Genomic DNA, 21,144 nt, shown 5'->3' with positions numbered 1-21,144 from the left:
CAAATTTCAAAGACAGATTGTGAACTTGAGAGTGATGAGAAAAAGATCTTTCTTGTATTCCAAGGAGTGAATAGGGAGGTTCAGGGGTGTTGTGTGGCATACCCAATGAGGTACCCAAAAATTCAGGAGGAGCCAGATCCGGAAATAAGGCCTCAGGTCCCAAACTGTTCTGAGGACATTTTTTTTTTTTTTTAAGATTTATTTATTTATTTATTTGTTTATTTATTTATGATAGACACACACACACACACACACACAGAGTGTGTGTGTGTTCTGAGGACTTTTGAAGGGAGAGTAAACACAGGTGGGCTGGAAAGGACCTGGTGGTCCTTTATCCTGGAGAGTTGGGCCTGCATTTTCAGGGGAATTCTTTGTCCTTATCACCTATTTCTGCCTGTAAACCATCAGTTAGATAACTGTGTGTTACTTTTAAGTGAGCAGAGCAACCTCCCACTCTTTAGCCCCCACACCACCCTGAGCAGAGGGAGGGGAGTGACAATGTGTGCGTGGGGGGGGGGTCCCTCGCCATTCATCCTGCCTGGGTGACGGCCCCATAAGAATTAGCCCAACTCCAGGCTGACAAATCAAGAAAGGAGGTGTCACTGTGGATCTGTGCCCCCCAGCCCCCACCCAAACAGCCCTCTCTGCCTCTTTCCCTCCCCTATTTTCTTGTTGGTTGAGACTCCTTTGAGTCTCCTGAGAGGGGGTTTTGGTTTGTTGCAGGCAGTATTACTCATTCTTTCAACAACATGAAACGTGCTGGTGTTCTCTCATCTAAGGCAGGGGAGCAGAAAGAGGGAATAGGACGCAGGGGTTCATTGCACACTCCCCCTCCCAGTGTCCCCACACGGCACTTCCTACATGGTGCACAAGCACACATGCAGTCGTGCTGAATCGGGGTCCACATCTCCCTGTCGGTCACCGCACAGCCAAAATGTAAATTATGCCAATGAGGCTTCCAGGGTAAGACTAACTTCGAGATGGGGGCTGGTATTGCAGAATTCCCTAAGTGGGTGCCAGCTGGTGTCCGTGAGAAACCCTTTTTTAAAAAACATTTATTTATTCATGAGAGACACAGATAGAGAGGCACAGAGACACGGGCAGAGGGGGAAGCAGGCTCCATGCAGGGAGCCTGACGTGGGACTCGATCCTGGGTCTCCAGGATTGCGCCCTGGGCTGAAGGCGGGTGCTAAGCTGTTGAGCCGCCCAGGGATCCCTGAGAAACTTTTTTTTTTTTGATTCCCTGTGTTCTTAATCATGACACCCCTCTCCCTCTTTCCATGAACTAAGGAAATGAGCAGATCACTTGGCCAGAGTCCATTTTGAACAACTTTTATTATACGTTTAGTGTTCTCTATACAAAAGAAATCAGTTTGTGGTGTTTGTGTTGTTTTTTTTTTTTTTTTTACAGTGACTCCAAAAAAAAAATTCTGAATAATTTGGCCTTTTCATTGCTCATGCAGTCAGTTTATAAGTCCACGTATTAGATGATCCTCCGCGGCCCGGAAGTCTTCCCTGCTGAAGGTCCTGCTGACCCCTCAGATATGCGTCTGTCGCTGACAGTGTTGGTTAATGCAAAATAACTCGCCAAGAGGAAAGAACATGATGTGAGAGGGGTTAAAAGAAGGCCTGCCATGGAGAGTTAAGTCTTTAACCGATGGAAAAAAGATCAGACTGCTTTGTGGGTGTGCGGGTGTGCGGGTGTGCGGGTGTGCGGGAGGGCAGAGACGTTGGGAAAAAAAAAAATCTCCCCTGGAAGGAACATTCGCACGCTGGCGGCGGGGCTGGGCGGGCGGGTGCCGGGCAGGCGGGACAGGAGGTCCTGGGGCTGGCGCGGGCTGCGGTGCCCCCCGGGCAGAAGGCCACGTTTCTGGCCTCTGATGCTCAGCTCAGGAGCAGAGTGAGGTTGGCAAAGAGCTGGGGGCTGGGCAGGGGCAACACTGACCAAGGACAACCAACCGGGGGATGGGGAGCAGAGAAAAAGAACAGGGACGGGTCATCGATCGGCATCGTTTTTGAAAAACAAAACAAAACAAAACAAAACAAAACAAAACAAAACAAAACCAAACAGTGTAGGGCACAAAATTCTGGATTTCTTCTCCCAGATTTTTGTGTTTATTGCTTCACTGAACTCTTTATGTGTGCTGAACTCCAGCCCAGCGAACTCCTGGGGCTGACAGAGCGTCGGCGGCCCTGCTGCCCCGCTTGGCACCCCACGACCCCACGACCGAGGGCCCCAAGTGTCATGAAACAAGAGACGCCACTCTAGAGTACAGTCGAGACTTCACAGTGACAAACACCGGTCCGCTCCTCACTCTCCTGGCCCGGGGTCTGCCTGGCACCACTGGCTTGGCCACGGGCTGCAGCAGACTGGTCTCGGCCTCAGAAAAATCCTGTGTCTTTCATTTTGGGGAGGCAGATGGGGGTGGGGGCAGGGAGGAGTGATAGGAGGTACAGAGGGCGAGCCAGCAGGACACATGTGAAGTCACACCTCTATTGCCAAGGAGGCACCTGCAGGGGGTGGAGAGCCGGGGACCAGGAGTCCGAAGGCCCAGGTTCAGCCCTCCCCTCACCCTGATTTACCAGCCGAGTGACCCCTCCCTGGATGTCAGTGTCCTTGTGTGTATAAAGAGTCAGGTCCGTGAGATGAGCTCTGTGATCCCTCCGCGGGCTGCAATCTGAAGCTGCCCAGAGCGACACCCTGGTGCTGAGCTCATTTCCCCCAGCAGCATCCCAGGACTGCTGTGTAATACTACTAAGTCGATAGAGGTGCCCTGCCCTGGGGTGTGGCTCGAGACACTGCTTGGTGGGGTCTCGTGTCTTCCCTGGGTGGTTGTCCTTCTCTGAACCTATCTCTGGAGGGCTGTTCCCAACAGGGGAGAGAAGGAAGGATGCTGCCTGGCGTGGGCGGGGTGGGCTGGCGACAATGGCAAGGTTGGTTTGAACTCCTGTGGACTGGCCCCTGCCTGGTTTAGGGGATGGGGCTGCCAGGAGTTGGGCTCTGCCTAGGACACTGTCACCTTCTGACATGTCAAGCTTTTTGTTTCATTCATGTGACTCCTCTGATTTTTTTTTTTTTTTAAATCAGGGACCTCCTACATGCTACTTCTAAGCCACTGTGCGAAGTTCAACCAGGATCCCCCAGGGGGTTCTTCCTAGCAGACCAGTGTGTGTGTTTGGCAGGGGCTGCAGGAGTGGTGACCAAGGTGTCATGGATGGGGAGCATGCTCTGTGCCAGCATCCAAGGAACGTGCTGCCCTCCCATGACAGCCTGAGGTGCCCCCCTACTTCAGTGTTAGGTGATGCAGCCTAATAAGACTGAGGCAAAGTGTGTTAAATGCTTACTCCTTCCGTCCTACGGCTGTTCCTGGGGAAGGTTCCCTCTCTTTCAGATTAGACCCTCTCTCAGACCTGTCTGCACGAATCACCCAAATGGGGTCCAACCTGGGCAGCCTGTTTGCCCTCCAACCCCAAATGGCACACTGCACCCCATGCAGCCCTTCACATCTCATCTCAAGCAGGTCAGGGCATGAATTCACCCTAAGGCAATGTCATAATCTGTATTGTGCCCCCCTGAAAGCACCCTCTGTGCTGTGTGTGCGCTCGTGTGGATATGGCCATGCGTGGGTGCTGGGTGTGGGCAGGGGAGACAGCCCCTTCACTGGAAAGCCCACACATATCCTCAACCCTTTTCTAAGGCTGTGTTCGGGGAAACTATGAAAGCAGTATCTGGCCCAGGTTGCAGATACTCCTAGCAGGGTGAGCAGTGTTGGCACTGGCTGCCTCTCGGACAGGCGGGCACTTCTCCAGACCTTGGGACTTGCCAGGAAGGAGGTGGACCAGATGCCTCCCACCTCCCAGGGCAGAGGCAATGGACAAAGGAAAGACCTGGTTTGCCCTTAAACTGAACCTCAGGGAATGATTCCATTCACCAAAAGCCAGGCAAGGTGGGAGGCAGCTGCCCCTGGGCCCTGCGGTACTGTCCTCAGAGATTGGCCTCCCTGCTCCTTTGGGTGGGCTCTTGCCCCTCTGTGGGGAGAGGTAGTCAAAGGAGAGACTACATCAGGGAGGCAGAGGTACCAACATACAGACAGGTTAAGCAACTTGCCCCAAGGGGCAGAGCAAAGAGGCTCAGGAAGCAGGACTGGTCCTCAGCCCCAGCTGCAGGCTCTGACCACCCCGCCTCGCTCAGCTTTGTGGACCACACATGCTCCCTGAAGCTTCTCCCTTTGCGCCTGGAGCCACTGAGGGCTTAAGCACGCAGGGTGCTCCTAATCGATGTCCACTGTATCCCGACTCTCAGCTCCAGGACTGCCAGCCCTGGGAGGGCAGGGCTGCACCTGACTATGGCTCAGACTCGGTGTTCAAGAGTATCTCCTGGCCCATGAATGGACAAACGGGAGCACAGGAAGCCACAGCTCTTGGGGCTGAGCATGGCAAGTGGGATGTCTAGGGTCACTCCAAGATGACCCACATCCCCCTCCCCCCCACAAAGAGCCAGGCAGGCAGAAGCACCAACAGTGTCACCGTCTCCTGGCACCAGGGTTGGTGTGTTTTCCGGTGGCTGCTGAAGAGCCCCAGCTGGCAGGGAGTGCGGGACAATACTGCTTTCCTGCTAAGCTGTGTTGTGTGGGCTCTGGCAGGGGCTCATGGGAAACGGGCTTCCTCTTCCTGGAAGGGCTGCTCCCTAACCCTGCAATCCACACAGCTCTCTAAGCCTCTCTGCTTGGGGGAAAACTGGTTCTCTAGGCTCCGTTGGCTCTTGCTTGCCGGGAGGGCTGTGATGCGGGGGCCGGGGGTTGGGGGGTGGGCTCAGTGTTCTCAGCACCACAGCCTCTCCACGTGGCTACTGGCACTGCCTTTTTACACGGAGCGGGGTGGCTCAGAGCTGGCAGGACACAAACGAGGAGCACACGGGCTGAGGAATCGCTTCCCCCAAGACCCCACAGTAGCAGAAGCCCCTTCTGCGGTCCTTGGTTGGGTGGCAGGGGCATGGGTACCATGACGGCGCACAGTCCTCTCACCCTCTGAGCCCATATGTGGTGCAAGGAGTTCACTAGTGTGTATGGTGTAGCATGGGGTGAGGGCCTGGGACACTGACTGCTCTGCTTAGATGTGTTTCCTGGAAAGTCCGGTCCTTTAATTCAGTTTACAGGCACACTTCCCTGACATTTCCTTGAGGGATGCTGGGCATAGGCTGCAGGAATTCCCAGCTGTATCCAAGCAGGTGTCAGAGGAGAGCCAGGGTGGGGGACCCCTGAGCTCTCTCCTAGCCCCCCGTTATTCACCCTGTCCCCTTTCACCATGAGAGAGCTGCCCCTCGGGCCTGCAGGCTGCCAGCCTGGCCTGGCCTGGGCCTAAGGATAGTTACCTGCTCTCAGGTTCAAACAACATAATTGGCTCAGCTCTGGACTATGGTTTCTTACCTGCAGACCGAGCACACGTGTCTATGGGCTTGCCTTCAATTGACTGATTATTGAGTGATGCAAGCATTGCTAATACCTTTGTGGCTTAAACGTGTGGCAAATGATGCTTTAATCGAGTCTCTGAAGGACACAGCCCTGTTCCTGCCCAGGCTCCCCGGCAAGTAGCTCGAGGCTCCAATCAGAGGCTGGGCCTGTGGCAGGCAGTCCGTTACCAGGGGTCAGCTTCACCCTCCCGAAACCGACTCTAGCCGCAGCAACAGCTATCGGGTTGCTCTTCGGCTCAAGATCTCTCTGAGGCTAGGTACCTTTGGTTTCAAAAATGGATTAGGTGGGGAGGATGAAGCCCGCGCCTTGGGTCTCTGAGAGCTGCAGTCTGTGAAGGTCTCCGTCTGGGACAATGGGTTGCAGGGCACGTGTCCAGTGGCTGCTCTGGTCCTGCAGGGACACTTGAGTGGGCCACCTCCCTCTCCTTGAGACAGACGTCGCTGGAGGCTTCGAGGCTTGCAGGCAGGGGCTGGGAACCTGGGAAGCTGCAGGGCCAGATCAGAGCTGCATAAGGCATACGGAGGGCACGGGGTCCCCAGGCCAGGCTCCACAGCGCGGTCGGTGTGGTGTTCCCACGGGCTCTCCTGATATGTGAATACCCAGAGGAGGGGACACACTGGTTTAGTCCTGGGGGGGAGGGGTGGCAGAGCCCCAATCCACACACTGTAAAACACAAGTATCAGCGCCTTACAGAACTGCCCAAGGAGATGCTCTCTGCTAGAGATGAAAGGGGGAGCAGCACCTTACACCCCCAAACACACCAGCAGAGCTTCTGCATTGCATGGTTCCATCTCCACGAGGGTAGCTGTGCAGATCCCTGACCAGGTCGGGGAAACCCTCTACCCTGGAGGCAGCAGGCATGGTCCTTGCTCCCACATCCTGGGTTCACCGACGGGGAGGAAGGAAGTCCAAACCCAACTCTTTCCTTCTCTTCTGAGGTGAGCACAGCTCCCCAGGGACCAGACGGCTGGTCTCCTTCTGCTGGAGGTACACAGCCACTGCGGGTGGGACACGGCCCTTCCCCATCAGCGCCCACACCTCTTCCTCAGACTCCTTCTGCAGAGCCGGCGCAGCTCTTGTCTTGGGCACTCTGGAGGAAGTGGCAGGGTGAGAGCAAGGAGCAAGAGGTAGGCCCACCTCCCGACTGAACCAGGGCGAGGCAAGGGGACCTGCCTGCTGTCTCCCTGCCAAAAATACTGTCATTTTTCCAGAAAGGAGCCAAGCCCAGCTCAGCAACGGACAAGGCCAAGGCGAATGGGTTGGGGGCACGGGAGGCATCTGGCGAGAAAGGCATCCTTCGGAAATACACTGGCCCAGTGGCGGTTTGAATACTAACAGCTTTTCTAGGTAGTTCTTTTACAGGTCAATCCTTTTGCCTCTCTGGGGGAGAATCCACCCATTTTTTCTTTGTCCAGGGACATTTCTTCAAAAGGAAAAGAAAATGGAGTTGCTGGGTCTGGATGGGGAGGACCCACAAAGCAAATATAAAGATAACGTGAAGGGCCATGACCAACAGAAACGGGTGAGTGTGTGTGCCGAGGTCAAGGGTGGGCAGTGGGGGTGGAAGGCTCAAGGTGGCTGTGAGGCTGAGCAAAGGGCTGGACTCTCTCCGGCTGAGCTTAGCCAGGACGCTAGCTCTCCCACATGGTGGCACCTCGGAGGGTGCAGGGGGTCATCGGGAGGGGGCCTGCGGTTGGCTGGGTGGTCACTGGTCCTCACAGCTCGGCAGACCCCCGTGTTGTACCCTGGTCCCTGAAGGCGGTGGAGGCTGTGTGGTAGGTCTGCGGTGGCTTCGTCTCCCCCTCTCCCTTCCTCCCACTTGCAAAGTAGAGGCTGCGCCCTGGGCAGCAGGAGGGCTCCGTTAGGCCAGAGAATAGATGGCGTTGACAGGCGATGTGGCCTCTGAGCTTTCATTGCCCTCTGTCTCCTCTTTGTCCTTTTTGACCGTGTACTGGCCGATGAAGGACCCATCCTCATTGAACTGCCCCTCGCCACCCTCGCCATAGTCCACCAGGCTGTCGTCGCTCTCTTGCTGCTTGATGGTGCCATCGAGGGACGTCTGGCTGCCCTGCAGGGGCTTGTTGTCCTCGTCACTGGCCAGAGAGAGACAGAGAATCAAGGGCCTGGCCCAGTCCAGTGTTGCTGAAACCCAGGTGGGACAGAACGGGGCCACTAGTCTCTTGCCAAGCATGGGTGCTACACTGCTCAGAGAGGGAAGCTCTGAGGTCACTGGTCAGCTGCCCCACCCTGCCCTACTCCCTGACCTCCCCCGTCTGGCTGGATGACAGAAGGAAACCCAAGGCCTGGAGAGGATCAGCATCTTCTCCCAGGTGAGGTGGTAAGGCGGCACAGAGCTGGGCCTACACTTCTGGGCTCCTGCTCTGGGGTCCCCTTCATGAGGCTGGGCTGTTCTCTGGGGTGGGAGTGGACAGAGGACAGCCACCCCACAGCAAGAAGAGTCAGCAGCCTGTGAGGCCGGGCAGGCGGGATGGGTCAAGGAGCTGGGATGCTAGTCTCCCGCGTGTCACTGTGTGGTTCTGTGGTCTTGGGAAAGCCTTTCCAAGGGTTCACTGGGCCTTCATCTGTCAGGAGGGGCTGAACCAGCTTTGACTCTCTGTGATCTGTGTGGCCCTGTGTCAAAAGGCTCTGTCCTTGATGAAAAGCAATAGGTCCAGGTCCTGGGAAAACAAACCTCACTCCTGCCTCTCCCCTTCTCACCTTGCTGTGGTTTCTGTTGCTCTCTGATTTATCAACCAACAGATGTTTGGGGCCTCAAGTGAGCGAGAGTGGGGCAAGGGGAGGGGCATACATAGGACTGTGCAGGCCAGCAGCTTGAGACAAAGCCCAGCAAGGCTCCAAGGATTCTCCTCAGAGGCCCTCAGGCCCAGCCCTTCCACCCTTCCTGTGCAAGGAGAGCTGGCAGGCTGGTGGTCAAAGCAGCATCTACCTGCTGGGATGTGTGCAGCGCCCCGAGAGGTGAGACCCCCCAGCAGCTGGTGTCTGCTCAGGCACCACATCCCTTCCCCTGGCTGCAAGACTCTTGGTCTTTTGACTCAGAAGGGGGTCCAGGTGCTGCTGGCTGCACTTCAGAGGGGAGGGAGCCCGTAGGCAGGAGGCAGCAAGGCCAGCAGTGTGAGTCTGGGTCCCAGCAGGTGAGGCCACTGCAGTGCCACACAATGTCCCCTCCCTGGCTCCCAGGCCACACTGAGTCCTTCCTGGGTGTGTGTGTGTATGGGGGGGAGGACAAGTGGCTGAGTTGCCATTATAGTGGGCAGTGCATGTTGGCTTCTGACAGTAGTGCTGGGCAGGGACAGCTGTCAGGGGAGGACCTAGAGCCAGAGGCCAAGCTGGGCGTTAGTACAAGGACAGCTATTAGCGCCTTGGAGAAACAGGTGGAGAGACAAGGGAGAGAGAAGCAGAGAGACCCACCAGAGAGGTGCTTGGCTGCGGAGCTCACACTGAGGCGTGTGTGTGTGTGTGTGCGTGTGTGTGCATGTGCGTGTGCATCCGCGGCGTGTGGGCTCATGGGTGCACCTGTGTATGTATATCCAGCCTCAGTGTGGGTGGCACAGGGGAGTGGGTGGGAAGAAGGCAGATATTTTTGCCCAACAGCTTCGGCGTCTGGGGGAGGAGAGGTGCCTGAGGAAGCAGCTTCTCTTAGCACAGGAGGGCCTCACCCCTTCTCTGTTGCACGGAGGGCTTATAGGAGGGAAACCCCGTGTTCTTTGGAACTGGTGGCTAGGGAGTAGGTCTCAGGCCAAGGGGAAGATGGGCCCTGCCAGGGATGCTGGGGACAGCCAGGGGAGGGGCCTCTCTCCTCGTTGCCCTTTTAGGAGATATTGGGACTGTAAGATATATGTGGTACATAAGCCTCCAGATGGGCTCCTGGGTGGGCAGGGGCTCTGGGCAGCATCTGCCCACCAGGCTGCTGATGAGCAGAGTGGTGGAGGCTGAGGATAGGATAAGGAGAAGTCAGGGGAAGACAGGGTGGTCTTGCCCTAGAGAGTAACAGGGTAGAGGTGGGGAAGTAGGGCTCTAATCAGAGCATTTCCTCCCATCCACCTTGGTCTGGGAATGAGGCTTCCGTGACCCACTGCGCATCATTCCTTAACTCAGAATACACTTGCCATAAAAATGGGAGATGACAACTTTGTGACGCCAGCCACAAAGGCCCATCCAGATCTAAGAGGGATCATGATGTTGCAGGACCACAGAGCTGGAAGTTGGGCCTTGGCTTCTCCAGCTCTGCCATAAGCTCACTGGGCAGCAGGTGTGCAGGGGAATTGTAACCAGGTCACTTCCTTGTCTGGGCCTCAGTCCTCTGATTTGTGATAGGCCCCAACCAGCTGCCTCTCTAAGAACTGTTCAAGTTCATGAGGAAAAGGTCTAGAACGCCTCACCCTCATGGCCACTACCATCACTCATCCCTCACTGAATTGAGGTTTCAAGACAATACAGTTTCTCCGGGTCACTATCTTTAGGGTGAGGGTGGGGTGTGGGCACAGAGAGGAAGCCAACAGCTCATTTCACAGCAATAGCATTGCCAGTGTCTGCTTTCAGAGGAAAGAGGTGAAACACACATCTAAGGAACTCAATAAATTTGAGCTGTGCTGTTGAATGAGAGGAACCTGTCCCTCAAATCCATGTAAGTGTGCCAGGAATGTCCTTCCTGTGGGGATGCAGCCCTGTCTAGTACACTCAGGACAAGGAGGAGCTGTCAGAGAGGCAGAGGTGACAACTGGATGCATGGTGGGATGGGGACCATGGGCCAAACGGATCACCCACCTGTAGTCAAAGGAGCCATCCTCTTCCTTGGGGTCTTCGGGACCAAGAGGAACATCCTTCTTTTCTCGCACTTGGCCAAGGAGAGAAGCAAAGACACAGATATGGTGATTATGCTCCTGCTCCACAGGGCCCCGACCGTGGAGTCAGTGTCACGACGAGGTACCATCGATGCCTCCCTCCTTCTTGTTTCCCACATTTAACCAGCTGTCAAGCTGACACCTCATCCCCAGTGCTTCTGCACATCTCTGTTGACAACTGAAATCTCCTCCCCCCACCTCTCCATGGGGTCACCCCTAAACACTGAATGGATGTGACCCTCTCTGGCACCTGTCTTATTCTGCTCTGTAGGATAACTGTTTATGCACAGTTTGTACAAGGCCCCCAGCAGAGTGCCCTGGGCAGAGAGGACACTCCATCTCTGGAATGGAAAAGGCTCTCACGTCTGTGATCTCACTAGCATGTGTGACTCTCTTTTCCCACACCTCCTCCTCTGTGGTTTGCACACACCCACCCAAGGGCCTGTCTGGTTGGGTTGTGATCTTCCTGCTATGCCGGCTGCAGTGTCTTGATGGAGAGATCACCTTTCCTTCTAGTGCCCTTAGCACCCAGCACAGAGCCTGACACACAGGAATATGTACGCACATGACTACGTATCCTTTCTGAGGTACAGGGCAGGATCATCTCCCCCATTTTAGGAGAGGGAGACTGAGCCCTTCAGAGGTGAAGAACATGTCACATAACTCATTAGTAACCGAATAAAGTCTAGCGTGAAGGCAAGAGCCTGGGCCTCATGGTTTGCTCATCTTTCTAGCACACTAGCACGATAAGCTGTGAGAAGAACTTTCTGGAGAGGAACACTTTCTAAATGGGCAAAGCGAGGCTCAAAGGTTATCTGATGAGTTAGGGTGGGGATGAGCTCAGTAAGGATGCTCTTCTCCCTGACTGCTTTCTCTTTTATATGAGAAAAACAATCCCAACACAGCACAACAAAGTGAAAAAAAAAAAGCCCTTTGCCAATGAAGAATGATAATTTCCTGCTCTCCCTCACAGACATCTCCCTCACTTAACACAGAGGCAGAACTCTTTAGAATCCTAGGGTCTGAGGGTATGCGGGCAGGGGAAGGGAATAAAACAGAATCTTCTGAGTTGAGTTTTTTAGGGGGAACCCTGGAGGAGGACTTGTTTAGAGGTGGGGAGAGGCAGGCATTTGGGGAGCACAGGCTGTGCTTGTCGATGGAGCTTTGGGGAGCAGGGAGCAGTTTCATTCTGCAGCCCAGCAGGATTTTCACTCACTGGGTCATCCATTAGCCTGTCTTCTGTCATTCTAGCCACCCCATCACAGACAGATGGCTTTGTTGCCCCTCTTTGAAAAACAATCAATATTTCCAGAAGCAAGAATGCCAGAGGTCCTTGTTCTTGACCTTGGTTTGTCTGGGCTCGTGGATCTTGGGGCCCCCAGAAGAGAAATGGCTCTTTGGGACTCTAGGGAAGCCCACAGCTCTTTACCGATGGGGTCTGTATCAACGCCAGCCTCCCCTCAGCCTCTGCATGCAAGGAGCTCCTGACCCTCTGTTGGGATATCTATCATTACAGCCCGGTCACCGAGAGCCTCTCTCATGGGTGCACTTCCTCCATCCAGACCCTCCCCTCTCTGTTCTCTCTCTCATGGTGAGAGAAAATGCCTTTCTTCCTTCCTCCTTCCTTGGGACACAGGATCCTAATGAGATTCAGGCTGAAAAAAGCCCATTTACTGAGCAGATGGATGGTGAGTCAAGGGGAGGGAAGGTCATTCTTAATAGGAGCCAGGGCTCCTTCCACCCCCTCTTTGGAGCTGCCTGGACCTTGCCATCCACCCACCTCAGGGGGACTTAACTAACTCAGATGCTTTCTGGCAGCTCTAGGACGCATGGACACTCAGCAAGAGGACTATATGTCCAAGTTGGGCCAGGATTGGGCTCACTGGGAGAACAGAGCCTCTGGATCTGGCTCCTCAGAGACCTGCTGGCTCCCAGAAAGCTTGCAGGCCCATTCCCCCACGACCACTCCTCCGATACATCTTACCTGGGTATTTGCCACCTCGACTCCTCTTGATGAAGCAGACGATGAGCAGGATCAGCACCAGGAGGGCGATGGCACACATGAGCCCAATGAACCAGCCCTGGGTGGCGATGTCTGCCTGGTTATTGGTGTAAGCTGGTGGGGGAGGGCCAGAAGCAAACACACGAGTGATTTCCCATGGGGGAGGTGAAGAGGGAGATGAGGGGGAAGGATGGCTATGTCATGTCGCTGTTCCTCCTGGAGCCTTATGCTACCACCTAGCAGCCCTCTGGCCCAACCACCCTGCTACAGGTACAAAGAGAAAACAATTAAAGAGCCAAGGTCAAAAGGTCAGAAAAGAGGCACTGGTAAAGGGTACAAGGAGCAGAATAAGCAGCAGAAGTGTGAACAGGTCCTTGTAGGGGAAGTTTCCTAAGGATGGGGCATGGCATTCTTGCAAACTGCATGGCTGGTCACAGCCTGGTGGGGAATTGAGGGAAGGCCAGGGATTGGTTAAGGAGGTACGATTCCCCCATGAATGCACCTGGGGTGAGGAAATGGGACTCTGCTACCCACTGGGGAACGGAGGCCGTGGTTACCCTGCAAAACCTGTTATAAGAATACCTTTGGAGGGCCTGTGTGGGCAAAGAACAGCAAGTTCCCCACCAATAAGGCCCTGAAGCCAACCAGGTTTCCTGGCAGTGGGTTCTGGGCAGGGTAGTTTCAGGATGCCCGAGACTTTTTCACGTCCCCCCAACTGGATTGTGTGCTCCCTGACAGCGGAGACGATCCCTGCGCAGGTACTCCCGGGTGGGCTGGTGGTGAGGCTGGGGCTGGGGCCACACCTTCAGCACACCCCATGCCACTTCCAGATGTAGAGGACCCACACACACACACTGTCCTGTGATGAGTCCCTCTCTATCCCTGCCTGGAGTGCATGAAGACATCTCAACCTGGGCAGACCCCTTCACAATTCAAAGGACACATGGGTAGGCGTAGAGGACAGGCGCTCAGGTGTCATGTGATGGTGTCCTGAATGACCCAACGGCTGGAATTAGGGTTTGGGAGGGGATCTAGAGTGGGCAGGACCCACTCGCTCTTCTTTCAGTGGGCTAGAGAACAACCCCCTGGTGAAACCCAGCCTGCCATGGAAACCAAGACTTGGGAGGAGAGGCAGGATCCAAGCGACCAAGCAGACCCAAAGTAATCTGGAGCCAGCCGAGTGAGCTGAGGGGCATCTCAGAGCAGTCAACAGCAGGGTCCCAGAGAGCCCACAGGCCCCAAGCCAAGCCCTGGGCCTCCTCCCGGGAAGAACATAAGGAACAGAGGGGGCTCCCATGCCCCGGGGTCTTTACCACATGCTGCTTTGTGGGGCAGGTGCCTGGGTGCACTCCTACCCTTTGCTCTTTTTGGACAGAGAAACCGTCTTTATAGCCTCCTCTGTGCCCAGACAAGGGCACTGTACCAGGAAGGGTCTGGACAAATGGGGAAGACTGATAAGCAAGCGCTTTCATGCTCGGGCTGCCCCGGGCTGTGATTACTCGATCTGTGTCTGTGAGGGTAAAGTCCCATCCCTCCCACTCCTGTTCCCGCAGGCCGTTCCTTGTGCGGGGCCACAGACATCCTCCCAGCACCCCACGTAGGAGCAACTCGCTTCCTTCCTTCAACCCTCTAATGCTTCCCATTGCTACTGGGGAGAAACCTACATTCCTACCCTGTCCTGGCCCCACCCAGGCTGGTCTCAGACACTGAGCACTCGTCCTATCTCCCACCCTCTCTCCTCCAGCCATACTGGCCACTTGATCTCCAATCTCAGGGCCTTTACATGTGCTGCTTTCTTCAGATGGCTGCCTCCGAAAGTGTCATTTCCTCTTAGAAAGCCCCTTCCAGACCTTCTCAGCTAATGCCAAAGCCCTCTCTCCCAACCAGCCACTCCCTGAGGGCTCTCATTCCTCTTTTTCCTAGCACTTGTTTCCATCTGATGCGGTACTCATCACAGTGCACACTCGGAAGCACGTCCTGGGGGCTAGTCACTGCTCTGAGTACTTCTCCACTCATCATCCAATTCAGTCTTCACAACCCCACCAGGTAGGCTTCATTATCCCTATTTTACAGATGAGAAAACTGAGGCACAGAGAGGGTCTTGAGGTTGTGATTTGCTCATAAGCTATGTGCACTTCAGCTGGACGTTTGTTGCTGCCTGGATCCCTCCACTCCCCTCTGCCTGTCCCCCCAGACTGCTTCTCCCTATCCCACTGCTCCATGCTATCCTCTTTCTGTGTTGGCAATATCACCCACTCTGCTCGGCTGACCACTGAAACCTCACAGCCTCCACAGCTGTCCCTGCCTCTGTGGCAATGGTAGCAGCTCTCCCTTCCCAGGGGGGCTCAGTCCTAGAAGGCTCTCAAATCTTCCAGCCCTCCACCCTCTTTGCTCTCTCCTTCCTTCTGCTGTTAAACACATTGAAGCTTCCTGTATCTTAAAGCAAAAACCCTAAAAGAACCGGCCAGACTTTTCAGCCCTGGCTCAGATAAACTCCTTCATCTTCCATGGTCTCCAGTTCCCATCAATTCCTTCCTCCAACCCTGTCAGGCCAACCTCAAGACCCTCTCTACTCAGTGTTTTTTTCTTTTCTTTTCATACAGCATGCACATGCTGTATGATAATACAATATTCGTATAGATATTGAGACAGAAAAGATTTCATATAACTCATTCTTCTGTAATCTGCTTTTCTTTTCTTTTCTTTCTTTCTTCTTTTTTTTTTTTTTTTAAGATTTTATTTATTCATAGAGACAAGGTGGGGGTGGGGGCGGCGGCGAGGCAGAGACACAGGCAGAGGGAGAAGCAGGCTCCAAGCAGGGAGCATGACATGGGACTCAATCCCAGGTCTCCAGGATCACACCCCGGGCTGCAGGCGGCGCTAAACCACTGTGCCACAGGGGCTGCCCACTACTCAGTGTTTCAACTGGAGTGGGTCTTTACCAAAACTGCCCCTACATCCTTGGCTCCTACCTTCCCTTTACTGACTTTCCAACCGGCAATCCCTTTACTCCTCTTGCATGGTCCGTCCAGCCAGTTCTGTAGCTGTCAGCCCTGTGTCCCGGGTGACATCCTCTGAACATCTCCTTGGATGGTCTGTCTGCTTGAAATGCAACCCATGTCTTCCTGCCCTCGCTGCTCCCCACTCTCTCCAGCAGCTTCACCATTCCTGCCATCCCTAAGGGTTATCATTTCTCCTTCCAAGGTCTCTCATGTTTGCCTCATTGCTCCAGTCTAGAGCTCCTCACCCTAGGTCTATCAGATCCCAAGGATACAATGACACATCGTGTTGTTATGCTCCCGGGACACCTCCCATCATTCCTTGCTCTGCACTTCCCCTCCCTGCAACTTTCCCACCATGCTCGAGAGCCTTGCCTGCCACCCTTCTTGTTCTCCACCTTTCTACACTCCACCCCCTCTTTCCTGAATCTCCCACTCCTCCAGCTCACACTAATCTCAAAAGTCCGATTTCACCCCTGTTGACTCTGCGAAATGTAACATTCAATTGCTCTGTTTTCCTGGATCCAAATTTTTAATTATACTATCAAAGGCTTGAGAACAGGAGAGTCTTTGGGCCACCTAGTGCTTAGCAGGATACTGGTCACATAGCAAGCAGGCAGTGACTCCTTAGTAAAGATCAGTTTAATCCTAATTTAATATGGTTAATTTGGGACACTTGCTGGGGTCACAGGGACATTGGCCTGGCCATGCACCATGCCTTGAATTTGGATGGTGGTTCCCACCTTCTGCAGAGCAGTTGGCTTGTAGGTCTGCAGTGACTTGTTTGCTCTGCTGCCATCTTCCTGATGCTTGTTCTGATAGGCCCTGACAAGCCATCTCCCTGGGACTCCCTTTCTCTTGGGAGAGAAAGTCACAATTCCAGGGAGAGTGGCCATATGGGCAATCTGGAAAGCAAATGTAGCTTCCCATTCCTGATAGCACCTGATGACACCTCAAGTTCCAATGTTACCTTCAGTCCTTACCAAAAAAGTTCAAAGAATGTTCTGAACCCAGAAAGCTGGACCCAAAATCCAAGTGGGTTTTGTACCTATGTGTGGTGCTGGATGTTAACTAAACTTATTGTGGCCGTCACTTGGCAATATATACACATATCAAATCATACATTGTACGCCTGAAACTAATATAATGTTACGTGTCCATGATATGTCAATAAAAACCAGAACCAAAACCAAATGGGATCCGGGATGAGGTGGGCTCAACCAGACTCCATCAAAATGATTTAATTTCTCATGAACCAAAAACAATTTAGGACAAGATGATCTCACTCACAACGTGACCCGACACGGTGGACTCTGAGATGGAAGGTATTGTAGTGAGGCTTCAGAGCATTACATTTGGCTGCCAACATCACTCTTAATCGATCTGTTCAATGTGTTTCAAGATTCCTAATGGACACAGTAATGACAACATTCAAAGACCAGGATGCATTTACGCTCCCCAACTTCCACTGGAACAGGAACCAGAAAAGCACCTGCTCCTCTGGTCCACAAAACCCGGCAAACTCAGGTCCAAATGCCTCTTCCTCTAGACCAGAGGCCATATTTTGTGTGCCTTCCACATACCACACACTCTGTAACACTGCTCAAAAATGGGCCATTCATCTGCAAAGCAGGCAGTCACTCAAAGTCTGCAGAATTTCAGAAATAGGGATAGATGAACAAATATCACAGGGGTAGACTTCCTTCAGATGTATTTGGGCTTAGCTGCTCTTCCTTAAGCACCATCTGCCGCCTCCGCATCACCACCATGCCCCATTCTGGGTTTCTTCCAAACAGCTGAAAGAAGCTGACTACAGTGACGTCCCCCGTGTCCCTCCTCCCACTGTCCCAAGGGCTGGCCCACTGGCCCACCATCAGCACCTGCCTGCTGCCACCTCGCCCCATCCCACCCACCCCAGGACAGAAGAGCTGACGAGTGCTGCCCCCCACCCCCCTGGAGTCCAGAGTTACATGTTTGCGGCCCCTTGGGTCTCTTTGGCTTCAAAAGCTTCAAAGAGGTGATTAACTTTCCATGTGGGATCTTTCTAGTAAAGGTCAGGGAGGCGGTTAGCATTCCTAGTGGTTTTCTTCCATATCCTCCCTGAACGACTGCCACATGTTTGAGTCTGTGGACTAAAGTGATGGCCTGTGGTCACCTAAATGACCAGTGGTTGGATCCAGAGATGCTCATAAACCCTTGCTTTGAGGAGACCCTGGACCTAGAGGATCATGTGAACTTGGCTCCGGAGTCCACCCACAGGATACACAGTGTGCATTTTCCAAGAATCCAGAAACACACAAACTTCAGAAAGCAAAAATATTTCCCTCCCCTATGTGGTTTGCACATAGTAATTTCTAGCCAGCCAGTGACGTAGTAAGTGAACAATGTGTACTCAGCGCTAGGGTCGCAAACCTGCTCACCCCAACCTGAATGGAGAGGAATCTGGGAAAACTCACTCACTCTGAAAGCAATTTATCAGGAAGAGTCTCTCCAGACCAACCACAGGAAAAGAGAGAAGAAAATTGAGCCAATGTTCAGAAGTATACTATCAATCGTCTTTTTTTTTTTTTCTTCTGTACCACATGTTTGATATGTAGCAGACTGGGACATCCCTGAGGATGGGGACTGGTGCTTCCCTCTCTGGCCCTTTCTCCCCACCCCTCACTCACAGCCCCAGGACTTAGTGCTGAGAGAAGCCTCTGGAAGCAGGTGGCACCAGCTTTTGTAGCATTCCCTAGGAGGGGGCTCTAGCCTGGAACCTTATCTGTGCTTCCCGCCTCTGTGCTGGACTCAGGTTGATAATGAAGCAAAATCAAATGCACACACAGATGAGCAACAGCTTGGGATCCCGACTGGGTCAGATGGAGTCCAGCCACCTGCTCTGCTCAGTCAGCGGTCCAGTTCCCTTGCCTGGCTCCCAAGCTGGTCTGGCCACTTGGTCAGACATCTTGCTGGAGTTGGCTGGGCTGGCCTTAACAGACAGCTGGACTCACAGACTCCCTGAGTCTTGATGGCCTAGACATGGGCAGGATAGGCAGAGGCACGGGGCGTAGGACAGGATGTCCAGACCAGGAGGGACAAGGCCAGAGGGGTGGAATGAGACATTTATACAGATGGGTGGTGACTCTCAAGATGCAGGCTGCCAGGATGAGCCTGGCCCGGCTTAGGAAGAGTAATGAATATTTCAGTCAACAGTCAGAATGTCATATAAATCATTGTGTGTGATTGTTTTGTTTCTATGCTTGTGTCTACTAACCTGCAGCTGATTAGGACACCCTGGGGACAGGGACTGGTCCTCTTCTCTCTGTAGCTCATTCCCCAACCTTCACCCTTCGCCTCAGGGCTTAGCATGGCCACCCACCTAGCCGACTGTGAAGATACACCCAAGCACATGAGCAGGTGCCCTCAAGTCTCCAAACTGCCTGCCCACCCTGACCTTCTACCTTGTACTGAGCCCCTGCCAGCCCAGTCCTTTGGTGCACTGAGGTAGCTTCTGTAGCTATAGCTGAAGTCCCTTTTGAGCCAGAACTATTCTCCTACTAGAGAGCTTCTTCTTCTTCCCTGGCACAGCGGAAGATCAACTACTTTGAAGCCGTGGAAAGTTTGGGACAAAAATGAAGCCAAGATCAAGCCCCAAACAACGTGCATCGCACGCTTTAGATTTTTTTTTTTTTTTCAGATGAGAGTAACAAGGCAGTGACATATGTGATGACCCTGGGAAGATTTTTGGGTCAAGACCCTTGGATGGCCCTATCTCTTAATTCTACATGCAGGGAGCAGGGTCCTGTGCATATGGGGCAGGCTGCTCGGCATCTGCCAGCCCCCGGCCCCATGCACAGGGCCCAAGCCCTTTGGTTCCACGCACAGTCAGGGGGGCCAGGCGGCCTCCTCCATCCTCATCCTACAGCCCTAGTTCCTTTGGACACCACACACTTGCCTCAGGGTGGGAAGGGCGCTTCCCCTGCACTGCACATGCACTCTGGCTCCTCTTGGCTTCCTGGGAGCTGTGGACTGATACATACTAAGAGCCGAGACACGCCATGCAAGGTGGGGAATGGGTGGGATGAGTCTTCTTTCCAAGGAGAAGAGACAAGCAGGAAGCCGAAGATGGAATGAAATGCCCCATGCTTGCAGGGGTGGCTGAGCCGGACCCCCTCTCACCTGTACTGGTCATAAAGGTGATGACGGTACTGCTGATGCCCTCCTTGTCCCGGGAATAAACGCGCAACGTGTATGTCATCCCGGGATAGAGGTCTGTCAGCTGTACGGGCTGGACCTGGCTCTTAACAGGGACAGTTTTTTTCGTATGGTTGCCTGGGGAACAGAAACCTCAGTCAGCCTGGGGCCAGGCGCCAGGAGCTGGAGAGGCAGTGCTTAGGTTCCCGATCACCTGTCAAAGGCAGAAGCATGGGGCAAAGGACTGGGCCATGGCTCAGGCCACAAAGTGACCAGGCAGCTCCACCAGCCCTTCCACGCGATGCTGACTCTCCTACCCAGCAGCCCTTCCGCCAAGGGCCCTCTTCTTCCTCCTCAAGCTTTCCTTCCTTCCTCTCTACAGGCTCAGCACTAAACAGCATGACCTACGTCCTAACACTGGCAGTGTGTCAGCCAGTGTTGTCATCTTGGAGGTGACAAACTTCCTGGGGGTGGGGAGCTTCCCGGTGAGGGTCAGAGAGCCAGTTAGCATCCCACTTGGTAAACAGAGGTGAGGCAGGATTCTACTTCTTGGCTCTCACTCCGGTCTCACTTCTCATTTCTCACCACGTGGAGAAGTCACACATCAGGAGAAGCGAGTGCACTTGCATGTGAAGTGGAGGGCGAATGGTGGGTGTAGGAAGCTGAAATGGCAGGGACCACCCTCAGGATGCCGATTCTATGGATGTGACCCCCTCCAGCCACAGAGAACTAAGAGCTGGCTGTGCTCTTTCCTTAGGGGCCTTCGAGCAGCTAGCCCAGGTGGACCTTCTGGCTGGGTGAGCTGGTTTAATTGCCAAGGATAAAAACATGGTGGGTCTGAGTCTTTGGGGGCAGGGGCCTTCACTCAAAGAAGGCGGATATCCTGACTACACTCTACAGTGTAATAATGATGTACCCTTGATCCCAAGAGCCAATAAAGAGTGAACAGCTAGCTCAAGCCACCTGCTCTCTGAGACAAGTCACCCTGGTCTGTGCCTCAGATGCTAGGCTGCTGGCATTCCTCCGTGAGTACAATGCAGTTGTACCCAAACGTCTGAACTGGCCTAGCCGGTCTAGTGGAGACACCAGAAACATGGATTCTGAGTTAAGGAAATCCAAGCAGAAGTGAGCCTGGGCTCACGTGGGGCGCCATCCGGAACCTTCTTCCTGGGCAGGAAATAGGCGAAGGGCCCCCTTACCCAGGTCCTCCCCGGCACATGCGCCCTGAGACCTCTACTGATGGCTGCAGAAGCCTCTTCCTTCCCCTGCGGCTGCTCTTCCCACCCCACTGCCGCCTGGGCACGTATCGATTTCATTAAGTCATCACTCAGCTGGGATACCAGGCCCCTCGGAGCCTGGGGGAGCTCACAGGATCTCTTAATGGCATCCACGCTACCCGCTGCCGCCGCCGCCCCGCTCAGCAATGCTTACTGTCGATGTACTCAACCACAAAGGCAGTTCCGGGCCCGAGATTGTGTCTCCAGGTGATGTTGGCCCATTTACTGTTGGGGAGCACCGTGACGTTCCATATGGACTGCCTGTCGGGGGCTGGTGGGTAGGTTAGAAGAGGGGTTAGTTCTGGGAGGGAGGCAGCTCTGGAGACACACATGCGTGCACACACACACACACACACA

At 54.0% G+C, this 21,144-nt stretch overlaps 1 protein-coding gene across 44 annotated transcripts in view; it reads right to left on the bottom strand.

Moving 5' to 3' along the window:
• Positions 1–1,316: 1,316 nt before the first annotated feature.
• The window catches only part of NFASC (neurofascin), a 181,330-nt gene continuing 161,502 nt past the window's right edge, over positions 1,317–21,144 (bottom strand). For 25 of the 44 annotated variants that reach the window (XR_012001764.1, XR_012001765.1, XR_012001767.1 and 22 more), the window contains 3 exons: positions 12,318–12,449; positions 10,257–10,326; positions 1,317–7,564 (listed from right to left, as the gene is read on the bottom strand). Coding sequence is in view for 37 of the 44 variants with exons in the window: in XM_072759389.1 (XP_072615490.1) it covers positions 7,333–7,564; positions 10,257–10,326; positions 12,318–12,449 (434 nt within the window). In the remaining 7 variants the exon portion in view is untranslated. Of the gene's footprint in view, positions 7,565–10,256; positions 10,327–12,317; positions 12,450–19,495; positions 19,649–20,941; positions 21,059–21,144 lie in introns of all 44 variants that reach the window. The other 19 variants (XR_012001763.1, XR_012001766.1, XR_012001768.1 and 16 more) reach the window with 1 other exon arrangement.

The sequence above is a fragment of the Vulpes vulpes genome, chromosome 5, assembly GCF_048418805.1.
Source record: "Vulpes vulpes isolate BD-2025 chromosome 5, VulVul3, whole genome shotgun sequence".
In the NCBI taxonomy this organism is placed as follows: domain Eukaryota; kingdom Metazoa; phylum Chordata; class Mammalia; order Carnivora; family Canidae; genus Vulpes; species Vulpes vulpes.
The sequence above is the reverse complement of the archived record's forward strand: the minus strand, read 5'-3'. Positions and strand labels throughout refer to the sequence as shown.